Source organism: Podarcis tiliguerta (genome assembly GCF_965153285.1).
Source record: "Podarcis tiliguerta genome assembly, chromosome: 12".
Taxonomy (NCBI): domain Eukaryota; kingdom Metazoa; phylum Chordata; class Lepidosauria; order Squamata; family Lacertidae; genus Podarcis; species Podarcis tiliguerta.
Window position 1 is genome coordinate 56,268,001 of NC_139545.1, and position 13,976 is coordinate 56,281,976.

A 13,976-nucleotide genomic window follows, 5' to 3' on the forward strand; every position below is an offset into this window, starting at 1 on the left:
TTAAGAATTGCAACTCGCAATGCACTACGCTCCACACAAGGCAGGGGAAACTCATATATATTCAGCGTCAGGGTAGATCAAATCCTGCACCGACAGCAAAGCAGTGAGAAACCGACTTGCTGGATTGGACAAAGGTACACAGGCAGCGGTGGAGGCCGGGGCCACTGGGAAACTCGTAAGACGAAGAAGAAATCCTCGACTGTGATGACCCAGTGTAAACACTGCAAGAATTGCTTGTTTTTCCTTGCTCTGCTCACCGTGGGAAACGACAAGAAGTTCTGCATAGTGCTATTTATCAAGCAAACCATACACAGAGCATGGTTGGTTTATGAGATTCAGTCTAATATGTCTCTACCGGTAGATTTAGGAATTTAAGCTTGAAGCAGCATACAGCCCAGATTGTACACAGGCTGGGCTAACTAACAGCGAGGTCCTGTTCCTCAGTCCCTGGGGTTGACATTTAACACACACAAAAATACATTAGAAGCTGCCTTAGATGGAGTCAGACATAGCAGCCTGCTGGATCAGGCCAATGGACCTTCTAGTACAGCATCTTGATTTCCCAGTAGCCAACTAGATGCCTCTTTTGGGAAACCTACAAGCAGGATTCAGGCACAAGGGACATTATTCTGCCTTAGGGTTTCCAGCAACTGGCGTTCAGAAGCACTGCGGCCGCCAACTGTAGCCATTGATATCCTTCACCTGCATGAATCTGTCTCATCCTCTCCTAAAGCCATCTACGCTGGTGGCAATGACTGCCTCCTGTGGGAGAGAGTTCCACAGGTTAACAATGAACCGAAAGGAGAAGTCCTTTCTTGCTGGGTCCATCTAGCTTGGCCATGTCTGCTACACTCACCAGCTGTGTCTCTCCAGGGTTTCAGAAAAAGGACGCTTCCAGACCTGAAGATGCCGCTGGGTGCTGAACCCGGAACCTTTTGCATGCAAAGCAGAGGCTCTACTCACTGAGCTACATGTCCCTAGGTTGCTGACTTAGCAAAGCCGCAATGCAAGAGCGTGCAGCTTCCAAAACAAACGTCCCTTTTCCCGGCAAGTTTGGGGCAGAGGAATACTCACTGGAGGGCCTCTTGGGTGGCGAAGTGGCCATGCTCTTTGCGCCCGGCGCATTCGCACTTGCAAGTGCCGTCGACGGCCTGGGAGTGGCTGGGCTGCTTTTTGTGGCCGGCCGAGGAGTCGTAGCGGATGGGGGTTTCAAAGGGGAGGTCCGCTTATCGGGGCTCTTTGCATCTGTCCCCTGGAAAGAAACGGACAAGAAGGACCCAAGTCAAACAGAGCTCTCCTGCCTTAAGACAACCTCTCATCCATCTGAGATGCTTGTTCAGATTTTCCTTGCGAAAGAGTTGCATGCCCAACAGCACCACCTTCAGCTTTGCAACCTTGGGTGGGCTTCACGGAAAGAGATCTATAGTGAGTCGCAAAGTCTGCAGCTTTTCCCTGCAAGGGTCTCCCTGCTCTTCCCATAACATGTGGGAAAGTCTCTCTTTTCAGGAGGAAATCAGAACTTGGCTTAAATCAAGATATCCTAATCTAATGGGGGCGGGGTGAATAGAATCAATGGGCAGGCACATTCTGTATCAGCAGCCAATCAAACTGTCCCCAGATAGTGAGCAAACTTCGAAGCCATTCTCCCATAAGCTGCATGTTCAGCAAAGGGGTGGGTGAAGTTTGCTTGAGGCTAAGGCCACAAGGTCTCCATTTAGGGACCATCGTAAAGGTGGAGTGTAGGAGGAGATAGCAGACTTAGCTGGATCAGGCTCTCCTAAGGGGTACGTAGGTTTCAGGCTCAAAGGAACTACAACAGCAAGTAATGGCTGATAACCCCAACCCCATTTTTGAAAACAAAAAAATCTATCTTTTATCCTAAATCTGTCTCCAACCTCAAGCAAAAGACAACAGATTATCTGTGGTCAAATGAGGTCAAGGATAATAATAATAATAGTAATAATAATAATAATAATAATAATAATAATAATAATAATAATAATATAATTTATTATTTATACCCCGCCCATCTGGCTGGGTTTCCCCAGCCACTCTGGGCAGCTTCCAGCAAAAGATTAAAATACAATAGTCTGTCAATCATTCAAAGCTTCCCTAAACAGGGCTGCCTTCAGGTGTCTTCTAAAAGTCTGGTAGTTGTTTTTCTCTTTGACATCTGGCGGGTGTTCCACAGGGTGGGCGCCACCACCGAGAAGGCCCTCTGCCTGGTTCCCTGTAACATGGCTTCTCGCAGGGAGGGAACCGCCAGAAGGCCCTCGGAGCTGGACCTCAGTGTCCGGGCTGAACGATGGAGGTGGAGACGCTCCTTCAGGTATACTGGACCGAGGCCGGTTAGGGCTTTAAAGGTCAGAACCAACACTTTGAATTGTGCTCGGAAATGTACTGGGAGCCAGTGTAGGAGGCCTTTGCTTGTATTAAAGGGGCAGAGAACTGAGGGATCACAAGGGTTTCGCCCTTCCCTACTTAACAGGAGTCAAGACCATTTATATGTGTGTAGGCTTGCAGGGGTATGAAGGTTTGAAGTCCCCCCAGCTCCCTCCCCAGAATCTCCAGGGGACGAAGTAAAATCGAAGACTGGGGGGTGAGAAAGAAAACTCGGTTGTGGGATGCGGCAAGGTAAGGACCCCTGACCATTAGGACCAGTCGTGACCGACTCTGGGGTTGTGGCGCTCATCTCGCTTTATTGGCCGAGGGAACCGGCGTACAGCTTCCGGGTCATGCGACCAGCAGGACTAAGCCGCTTCTGGCGAACCAGAGCAGCGCACGGAAATGCCGTTTACCTTCCCGCCGGAGTGGTACCTATTTATCTACTTGCACTTTGACGTGCTTTCGAACTGCTAGGTGGGCAGGAGCAGGGACTGAGCAACGGGAGCTCACCCCATCGCAGGGATTCGAACCGCCAACCTTCTGATCAGCGAGTCCTAGGCTCTGTGGTTTAACCCACCGCGCCACCCGCGTCCGCAGGGACAGGCTAATTTCTGCTCACGGAGGGCCTACACAGGAGCCGTTCCTTTAGAAGACACTTGACCACTTCTTTTAGTGTGGCAGGACCTACACTTGATACTATTGATACCAGTGCAGACAAGATTAACCAGGCATGTAGAATGCTGATGTATTTTTTAGTTTATCGATGATTTCATTTGTTGGGACGTTTTAAATTCTTCTTGACGATTCTACTGCTTTGTCTTTTTTGAGGGTTGTTTCGGCCGTTTCCCTTTTTCACTATCAGGTGGTGTAAAAATCTTATGCAATAAAATAAGTAAGGCGCTGCCTTTAATTAATTTATTTCTTCGTTCCCTGGCTCTTTTCCGCTCACTGGAATCACTCATTCTCCCTCTTCCTTTCCCTGGTCATCTGCCAAGAGGAAGCTCTTTTAATTACAGGCAGAAAAAGAAAATTGCTCCACAGGCTTAGATGGTGTTTGTCCGAGACCATCTGGGACTTCTGGGCAATGATCAATTTATCTATGAACAACTGATGCAGCAAAGAAACACTGGGGGGGGGGGTTGGTGGGGAGGGGGAGAAATTTATTTGTTTGACAGGTTTCCTTTCCTTGCACAATACTTTAGAGTCGATTCTGATTGCTGAGCAGCAATTTAGAACCGGTGACATATTTTGGGATTAAACAGCCCTTTCCTGGCAAAGATCCAAAGTGTTCTCCTATGCTTGCTGCCCGCTCTGGTTTCCAGGCACACTAAGTCAATTATAAAAAGTGTCAGGATTTTGATGAGTGAGGCCTGGTAACTATGGGAACCGGGAACCGTCAGCTAAGGTTACTTACCTAAAGGGCCGCATTTCCATTAAAATGTAAGCTCCGATGGCTCCTGCTCAGGGACAGCTCATCCCTTCGTTTCGGCTTTTAACAGGGCTGCTGAACCACCCAGCCTCCCGCACCCAGAGAACGGAGGGACCAGAAGCAGCCGGCAGGGCCGACCCTGTGATGAGGCAGAGTGATGCAGCTGCCTCAGGTGGCAGATGCTGAGGGGCCAGAGCTGTGAGTGCTCTGCAATCCCTATGCTAGCCGTCAAGCGCAGTGGAAGATGCATTCCTTTGACCAGTATTGGGGTAAGATGCTGGTCCAATTGGCTCCTCTAAGGGCCTTGGGGAAGGGCACCATCTTGTCGTCCTCCTCAAGCAGCAAAATGTCTTGAGCCGGCCCTGGCAGCTGGCACCCACTGGGACTGGTAGGGCGGAAGGAAGGGAGCCCAACAGCAGGTGGCGCCAGAGACACCGAATTCTAGTTTTGTCCTCATCCTCTTCCCTCCTGAGCTGTACAAGGGCAAGGCAGAAGCTAACGAACCCCCCTCTATTAACACACAAACCCTCTCTGTGCAGAAAGCTAAGGAGACCTGGATAGCTCACTTGGTTAGAGCGTGATGCTGATAACGCCAAGGTTGCGGGTTTGATCCCCCTATGGGACAGCTGCATATTCCTGCATTGCAAGGGGTTAGGGATAATCCTCAGGGTCCCTTCCAAGTCTACGATTTTCCCTGACACCCTAGCTTTCATCCTGAGTGGATTTTGGACCTGTATTTGGCGGCGATGCACCCTCCAGGCGAAATGCACCATGTGCTTTCCTGGAAGGCCTGACGTGGCGGCAGGACAAATGGTGCACCACTGAACGGGAGGACAAAGAAATGGCAATTTATCCAGGGACAGAGCAGGAGATGCCAACAGCCCAGATGGCAACAGCCTAAGGCCACAACCCCCCCCCCTTGCTCAAAAGCGACTTACCTTCGGCTTGGGCTCTTTAGGAGTTAAGGAGGAGGGTCGTGCGGCGCTCGTCGCCAGGCGTTTGGGGGTGGTGGCTGCGGTAGGGCTGGTGGCTTTTTTGTTTTGGCCTGGCGTAGTGGTGGACGCCGGCCGCTTGGCAGGGGCAGCGGCAGCAGTGGGGGCGCCCTTGGTTTTCGCTGCTGCTGCTGTTGCTGCAGGCTTTGTTGCCGAAGTGGAGGCTGAAGGCTTGGTGTCAAAACGTACACACACACAGAACACACACACAAGCAAAAAATGGACGTAACAAAAAGAAAAAAAGCGCATGGTAAACAAAAGGTCAGAGCGGCAGAAATGGGAGCAAAGAAACAAGTCGAAAAGGAAAGATGGCAGCATGCGGTTCTCTGAGCCTAAGGAAAGAGCTGCCGTGGGGAGGAGGACTAAATGTTGCACCATATAGGGAAGGGAGACTGCTCAGTGGAGGGACGTCTGCCTGGCACGTAGAAGGTCCAGGTTCAGCCCCCAACAGCAGCTCCACAAAGGTCTGGGAGAGATCCCTTTCTGAAACCCTGGAGAGCAGCTGCCAGTCAGTGCAGACAGTACAGAGCGAGATGGGCCAGTGGTCCGTCTGGGAATTAAGGCAACTTCCTAGGTTCCTGTTTAGCACCCAATCCATGCTGGACTTTGCGGAGTCAACCTCTCTCTAAGAATCAGCCCATCGCATGAGATCTTTGGTAGAGTCAAATATCACAGTAAGAGCTGTTCGACAGTGGAATTTGCTGCCAAGGAGTGTGGTGGAGTCTCCTTCTTTGGAGGTCTTTAAGCAGAGGCTTGACAACCACATGTCAGGAGTGCTCTGATGGTGTTTCCTGCTTGGCAGGGGGTTGGACTCGATGGCCCTTGTGGTCTCTTCCAACTCTAGGATTCTATGATTCTATTCTATGATCACAACAGCCTTGTAACTACATCCAGAAAAAAAACCACAGCAGCCCCTGTGTCTGCACAGGCCTCCTGGTAAACTGAGAAACAGGGGTGACCTGCCAAGGGGCAGCAGAGAAGAGCCATCTCTTTTCAGCTGTAGCTCAAGAGTAGAGTATCTGCTTTGCATGCAGGTTCAAATCCTACTGGAATCTCCTGGTAGGGTTGGGATAGGCTCATGTCTGGAATCCTGGAGAGGTGTTGCCTGTCAGTGTAGACAACAGTGAGCTTGGGGGACGGGTGGTCTGACTCGGTATAAGGCAGATTCCCATATTCCTTAATATGGGTCCCAAGATCAGTTCCCAGCTTACCTGGAGAAAAGATTCTCAGGTGGCAGGTGAGAAGAATGACCCTTTCTCAGCTGCTGCCAATCAAAGTATACAGTGGTACCTCGGGTTACATATGCTTCAGGTCACAGATGCTTCAGGTTACAGACACCGCTAACCCAGAAATAGTACCTCGGGTTAAGAACTTTGCTTCAGGATGAGAACAGAAATCGTGCTCGGGTGGCGCAGCAGCAGCAGGAGGCCCCATTAACTAAAGTGGTGCTTCAGGTTAAGAACAGTTTCAGGTTAAGAACGGACCTCCGGAACGAATTACGTACTTAACCCGAGGTACCACTGTATACTGGGTGCCATGGCCTGGTTGGACACAGAGGAATGGGGGAGGAACCAATGGGGAAGCCCATGGGGGGAAGAAGGCTCAGAGCCCAGGGATTGGTGGAGTGGTCAGAGGGAGAAGATGGCGAGGAGGAGGTGTTGGAAGCTGAAGAGGGCTTAGTGAACTGGAAGAGTCTGTGGCAGAGAGAAGTGTCAGTTTGCATTTCTTAGTGCATAAAGTACTGATCTGGTGCTTTTAGATCTGTCCTATTCTACTTAATTCAAGAGGGTTCTGGAAGCCTCTCTGTGTGCCCACCCGGGAAGAATGGCAGATGAAGCTGATGGACTATATGGAAATGGTGGAAATGACTGGCAGAATCCGAGACCAGGGAGAAGAGTCGATGGAAGAAGATTTGAAAAAATTTAAAGTATATTTACAGAAATATTGCAAAATTAATGAATGTTAGAAGAATATTGGAATGAAGTTATATGGTTTTAGCAGAAGTGTTATTAAGAATTATATAAAAATTGATTGTTAATGGGCTAAAGTGGAAAATTTAAAGTTAAACTGTGTTGAGATAAATTATAGAACAAAAATTGAGAAAGAGGGAAAGGATTTGCTGAACCAGCTAATTTGAACTAGAATACAAAAAAGGGAGGCGTGAGGAAGTCGAGGAAACAAGCATATGAAAGATAAAGAAATGAAATTTGGATGTGTTTTTAAATGTTTTTGTTTTTTCCCCCTGTTGTTTTGCTGTATTGTTTTTTTTTCTATTTTTGATGTATTGTTGGTTAAATTTTTTTACTGTTTTTTTCTTTTCTTTTTTACTCTTTTTCTTTCTGTAACTATCAAATACCTAATAAATATTATTATAAAAAATAAAAATAAAAATGGAAGCCTCTCTGTGTGAAAGATACAAGCAGGAGGTTCCTGGTGTTTGGGTTATTCCTTCAGAGAAGCTGAATACAGCTGGTGGAAACTGGTTATGTGATCTCTTCTGTCAAGGTCATGCTGACTATAATAACAACGCCAGAAGGAGCCTGGGTTTCACTTTCTCTTTCTATCTCTTTTCCTTCTGGTGTTGTGTGTACAGTGGTACCTCAGGTTAAGTACTTAATTCGTTCCAGAGGTCCATTCTTAACCTGAAACTGTTCTTAACCTGAAGCACCACTTTAGCTAATGGGGCCTCCCGCTGCGCCGCCAGAGCACGATTTCTGTTCTTATCCTGAAGCAAAGTTCTTAACCTGAGGTACTATTTCTGGGTTAGCGGAGTCTGTAACCTGAAGCGTATGTAACCTGAAGCATATGTAACCCGAGGTACCACTGTATAGTGTTAAGCTTCAGACTTCTTATAAGTTATTGTAAGTTTAAGTTAAGTCTGCTGCAACTGGATTTATTATAGACAGGGCCAATCCTGAATGTGTTGGATTTGTGACCATTCTGCTCATTTGCCTTCAGTAGCAGTAAAGCTCTGCTGGATGAAGTATTAATTGCCTCTAGTCTATTTTTTTGGGAATCCTGCAATATGTTTTTACTCTGCTAACTATATGCTGAGTTCTGCTCTGGTTCAAAGAAGGAGGCCAAGAGGCAGAGAGGAGTCCGGCGGTTGAAGACTCACAGGTGTCTCCCCCTCCTGCTGCGATAAGCTCCTCTCTCCCTTTGTCTCCCTGAACCAGAAGAGGGCTGAAACCGGCGGAGAAGTGGCAGGCTGCATGCAGGCACAGTCTCCGATTGCCTGGAAAAAACCCTGGAGATGAGGGAACTTAAGACAGTCTCTGCAACTGTTTCATTGGGGCAAGACCTACAGAGGAAGAGTTGTTGCTGTGCTCATTAGGCCTGACACACCTGTGCAGTTTGTTTTTTTCTAATAATGTGTTAACACCACTGACTCTGTGTGATTTACCGCTGGCTGGCTTGCTCCTGACCTATTTTCCAGAAAGGGCAACCTGTTCACATGGTGATAGCTGTCAGAACGCAGGGAGCTGCTTTATACAGAATCGGACCACTGGTTCATCTCGCTCAGTACTGCCAGCGTCAGGGACGGAGGAACTGTGGCCGTCTGTGTGACGCTGGACTCCAGCTCGCATCATTCCTGAAAGGGAGTTGGAGTCCAACCATATCTGGAGGTTCCCTCGTCCCTGGTCTACCTCCACTGGCAGAGGGAAAAGATGACGTGAGCAGTTCAGCTGAAGGCCCCAGTCCTGCAGAGTCCTATTGGTCACAGGGGCCTGGCTCCTGCAGGCACACCTGACAGCTCTTTATTTCCAACTTGACGCAACACAATTCACTCCTACTTATGTCTGAGGACTCCTCCAAGCACGCAGAACAGGGCTGGGTACAGAGCAGACATTGGGAAGAAAACTGCACAAAAACTGCTCAGCATTTGTGCCGGGACTCTTCTCACAGCCACCACTGGGTTAGAAATGAGGAGCTTAGGGATGGGATTGACAGCCTTGAGTGCCATCAAACTGGGCTACTTTTCTTGGGAGCCCATCAGCTCAGAGGACAGAACTTATCGTTGGCTTAAGAAGCAAAAAGGGGGAAAGCAGGGTGCCGAGAACCAAAACCCGCAGCGCTGGAAGCCCAACACGGTCGACCCTCACCTTGGCTTTCTTATCGGGGCTCGGCGGAAGCTCCTTGCTTGGAGGGGCCGCGATGTCGTTCGCTGTGGTGACCTCGGCGGCTGGTTTTATCTCTTCTGGTTTTGCTGACCGAAGCAAAGAAGGAACAAAGGAAATTAATTTAAAAATGCACTCAGATTCCATGCATCAACAACAGGCCTTTAGCAGAGGCTGTATGACAGCACCAAAGGAGCTTGGACAGAGCTCAAAGAGTGCAGCTGAAGGGACAGGTATCGGTGCCTCTTTCACTACCGCAGGGTGCTGCAAAGTTTTCCCATCACACTGGGAGTGGACTTCTACATGCTGGTTAGAGGGATTTGCCATGTTTAGGCAGCAAACTTGGCTTTGCTAAGCTTAATCTAGAAATGGTGGAGCGCACGGCATGTAGATCTGTTTCCACCACCACCCCAAACCTTCCATTTTCAGCCCACGAAGAGCAAAAGTCAACCTGCCTTGACAACAAGCTATGAGCTCTGGGCTGCATCAATAGGAGTATAGCATCTAGATCAAGGGAAGTAATAGCGCCACTGTATTCTGCTCTGGTCAGACCTCACCTGGAGTACTGTGTCCAGTTCTGGGCACCACAGTTCAAGAAGGACACTGACAAACTGGAACGTGTCCAGAGGAGGGCAACCAAAATGGTCAAAGGCCTGGAAACGATGCCTTATGAGGAACGACTAAGGGAGCTGGGCATGTTTAGCCTGGAGAAGAGGAGGTTAAGGGGTGATATGATAGCCATGTTCAAATATATAAAAGGATGTCACATAGAGGAGGGAGAAAGGTTGTTTTCTGCTGCTCCAGAGAAGCGGACACGGAGCAGTGGATCCAAACGACAAGAAAGAAGATCCCACCTAAACATTAGGAAGAACTTCCTGACAGTAAGAGCTGTTTGACAGTGGAATTTGCTGCCAAGGAGTGTGGTGGAGTCTCCTTCTTTGGAGGTCTTGAAGCAGAGGCTTGACAACCATATGTCAGGAGTGCTCTGATGGTGTTTCCTGCTTGGCAGGGGGTTGGACTCGATGGCCCTTGTGGTCTCTTCCAACTCTAGGATTCTATGAGCTCAGTTTCCACTTGTGTCTGATGTTACTCTACAACCCATTTTGAGTGGATACCAGCCAAGAAGCCACCCTAAAATATTCTTACTTGCCTATCTAAAAGGGATGCTATCCTGGAAAACCATCAAGAAACAGTAATCAACCTTTTAACTGCTGCTAAGATGATGCTAGCTAGAATTTGGGGAAGGGGGGAGTATATCTTCTACCATACGCAAATGGATTGGGGGGGGGAATGGTTGATAGTTGTTGTTGTTGTTGTTTAGTCGTTCAGTCGTGTCCGACTCTTCGTGACCCCATGGACCAGAGCACGCCAGGCACTTCTGTCTTCCACTGCCACCCGCAGTTTGGTCAGACTCATGTTTGTAGCTTCGAGAACACTGTCTAACCATCTTGTCCTCTGTCGTCCCCTTCTCCTTGTGCCCTCCATCTTTCCCAACATCAGGGTCTTTTCCAGTGAGTCTTCTCTTCTCATGAGGTGGCCAAAGTATTGGAGCCTCAGCTTCACGATCTGTCCTTCCAGTGAGCACTCAGGGCTGATTTCCTTAAGAATGGATGCGTTTGATCTTCTTGCAGTCCATGGGACTCTCAAGAGTCTCCTCCAGCACCATAATTCAAAAGCGTCAATTCTTCGGCGATCAGCCTTCTTTATGGTCCAGCTCTCACTTCCATACATCACTACTGGGAAAACCATAGCTTTTACTATACGGACCTTTGTTGGCAAGGTGATGTCTCTACTTTTTAAAATGCTATCTAGGTTTGCCATTGCTTTCCTCCCAAGAAACAGGCGTCTCTTAATTTCGTGGCTGCTGTCACCATCTGCAGTGATCATGGAGCCCAAGAAAGTAAAATCTCTCACTGCCTCCATTTCCTCCCCTTCTATTTGCCAGGAGGTGATGGGACCAGTGGCCATGATCTTCGTTTTTTTGATGTTGAGCTTCAGACCATATTTTGTGCTCTCCTCTTTCACCCTCATTAAAAGGTTTTTTAATTCCTCCTCACTTTCTGCCATCAAGGTTGTGTCATCTGCATATCTGAGGTTGTTTATATTTCTTCCAGCAATCTTAATTCCGGCTTCAGATTCATCCAGCCCAGCCTTTCGCATGATGAATTCTGCATATAAGTTAAATAAGCAGGGAGACAAAATACAGCCTTGTCGTACTCCTTTCCCAATTTTGAACCAATCAGTTGTTCCATATCCAGTTCTAACTGTAGCTTCTTGTCCCACATAGAGATTTCTCAGGAGACAGATGAGGTGATCAGGCACTCCCATTTCTTTAAGAACTTGCCATAGTTTGCTGTGATCGACACAGTCAAAGGCTTTTGCATAGTCAATGAAGCAGAAGTAGATGTCTTTCTGGAACTCTCTAGCTTTCTCCATAATCCAGCGCATGTTTGCAATTTGGTCTCTGGTTCCCCTGCCTCTTCTAAATCCAGCTTGCACTTCTGGGAGTTCTCGGTCCACATACTGCTTGAGCCTTCCTTGAAGAATTTTAAGCATAACCTTGCTAGCGTGTGAAATGAGTGCAATTGTGCGGTAGATGGTTGATAGTAAACATTATTAAATGAACTTATTAAATCCATACTAGCAGATTTTTGGAAAAATAGGTATATATGGGTAATATTTTGGAATAACTTTAATGATGATATTCAGCTGTATGTTGCCTTCAACTTGTTGTATTATTAATATTATTTCTTTATGGGTATTATTTAGTTTACCGTAATGAAATCTAAAGAAATAAGATTAAAAAATCAGAAGCCACGGCTGCTGGAGGGTTTTTCAGAATGCCTCCTGTACTATGCCTACGCAGGATTTCAAAAGTCGTCAGAAGCGCCATGATCTAGCCGTGCCCATCTCCCAGGCCCCAATAAACGTGGAGCCGAATGGCGTTTAAGATTTGCATCCATTCAGAACACATTCCAAAATGTCAAGCCTTCACATTGCCATGCACTGAGGCTGAACACATTGGCACACATTAAGTCCCTTTCCATCGCTCGGTTCTAACCATAACTGGCGTGCGGATGCAGAGACTTTGCTTGCAGACCACAGGAGATCATTAGCAAGGGGGTCTGGACTGATCCCGCAGCTCTGCTCTTCCAGAGCTCATCTCAGCGATCCCAGGAGCCGGAAACACCAGCTAGGAGACTTCAAGGAAGGCGGCGCCGGGTGGCAGCCAGGAAGAGAAGGATTTTGGAGGTATGCAACTGCTAGGAGTTACCGTATTTTTCGCTCTATAAGACGCACCAGATCACAAGACACAGCTAGTTTTTGGAGGAGGAAAACAAGGAAAAAATATTCTGAATCTCAGAAGCCAGAACAGCAAGAGGGATCGCTATGCAGCAAAAGCAGCAATCCCTCTTGCTGTTCTGGCTTCTGGGATAGCTGCGCAGCCTGCATTCGCTCCATAAGATGCACACACATTTCCCCTTACTTTTTAGGAGGGAAGAAGTGAGTCTTATAGAGCAAAAAATACGGTAAATGCAGTTGAGGGGAATGGAACGGGGGAGGGACAATGGATCTTCCTCCTGCTACAGGAACTGCTCCCGAAGCATAGCAAGTTCTTAATATCACGACACGGACCAGATCGCAGGAAGCCGCCTTATGCCCAGGACGACGTGATGTGGAAAAATGCTTCATGCTGCACAGAGGAAGCAAAAGCAACCGCCAGCTCCCATCAACTCCAGCCAACACCGCCAGTAATCAAGGGTGATGTGAACTGCATCCTAGGATACTGGCGGTCCCCGACATATTTTAAAGTCTAACTGGAGAAGAGGAGGATCCCTCTCTGAACATCCACCAGCCCACATGTCGTGCTCCTTCTCTCTCCATTTGTGGTCCCCAGAAACTGATTCAGAAGCATCACAGCCTCTGACTGTGGAGGCAGAGCAGAACCATCGTGGCAAATAATAATTAATAATAATAATAATAATAATAATAATAATAATAATAATGTGGTGGTGCCTCGCAAGACGAAATTAATTCGTTTCGCAAGTCTCTTCGTCTAGCGGTTTTTTCATCTTGCGAAGCAACCCTATTAGCGGATGCGGCTATTAGCGGTTTAGCGGCTCAGAAAAAGGGGGTGGGGAGTGAAAAAAAATGTAAGACATTTTCGTCTTGCGAAGCAAGCCCATAGGGAAATTCATCCTGCGAAGCGCATTGAAAAACGGAAAACCCTTTCGTCTAGCGGGTTTTCTGTCTTGCGAGGCATTCGTCTTGCGGGGCACCACTGTAATAATTTATTTATACCCCACCCATCTGCCTGGGCTTCCCCAGCCACTCTGGGTGGCACCCAACAAAATATTAAAATATCGTAATGTATCAAACATTAAAAGCTTCCCTAAACAGGGCTGCCTTCAGATGTCTTCTAAAAGTCTGGTAGTTGTTTTTCTCTTTGACATTTGATGGGAGGGCGTTCCACAGAGCAGGTGCCACCACCGAGAAGGCCCTCTCTGCCTGGTTCCCTGTAACTTGGCTTCTCGCAGTGAGGGAATAGCCCCTGAAAGTCTTCTCTTCCCATAAATGTGTCAAATCCGCTTTTAAAGCCCTCCAAATTGGTGGGCATCAACACCTCTTCTGGGAGCGAATCCCATGGTTTTTAACTATGAGGTGTGCGAAGGAGGACCTCTGTTAAGTCTGCCCTGAATCTTCCAGCAACGTTTGGGTTTGGAAAGGGCTCAGTTGGCTGACTGGGACCGGGGGGAGGAAAAAAGGAGAGCACATTCCCCTGGGAGGAACACCTAAAACCCTTTGGCACATGAGCTGGCAATACCAAAGGAGGGAGCTGATCTGCTGCAATGTAGGTTTCTTTCTGGGCCAAGAAGGTAATGCCCAACAGAGCTCATGCCAAAGGAGCCGTGTACCTGGCACTACGTGAGAGGGGCAGGAAGGAACTGGCGTTGTAAGTAAGTAAATTTTTATTTATACCGCGCCCTCCTCAGCCAAGACCCGGCTCAGGGCGGCTAGCATCAAATATCAAATACAGTGGTGCCTCGCAAG

At 48.0% G+C, this 13,976-nt stretch overlaps 1 protein-coding gene across 26 annotated transcripts in view; it reads right to left on the minus strand.

The window, feature by feature from the left end:
* LOC310660790 (uncharacterized protein) overlaps window positions 1-13,976 on the minus strand; it is a 225,900-nt gene that overhangs the window by 33,001 nt on the left and 178,923 nt on the right. For 25 of the 26 annotated variants that reach the window (XM_083405902.1, XM_083405895.1, XM_083405890.1 and 22 more), the window contains 3 exons: window positions 8,910-9,013; window positions 4,753-4,977; window positions 1,075-1,252 (listed from right to left, as the gene is read on the minus strand). In XM_083405902.1, coding sequence (XP_083262028.1) covers window positions 1,075-1,252; window positions 4,753-4,977; window positions 8,910-9,013 — 507 coding nt within the window. The remainder of the gene's footprint in view (window positions 1-1,074; window positions 1,253-4,752; window positions 4,978-8,909; window positions 9,014-13,976) is intronic. The other variant, XM_083405894.1, reaches the window with a different exon arrangement.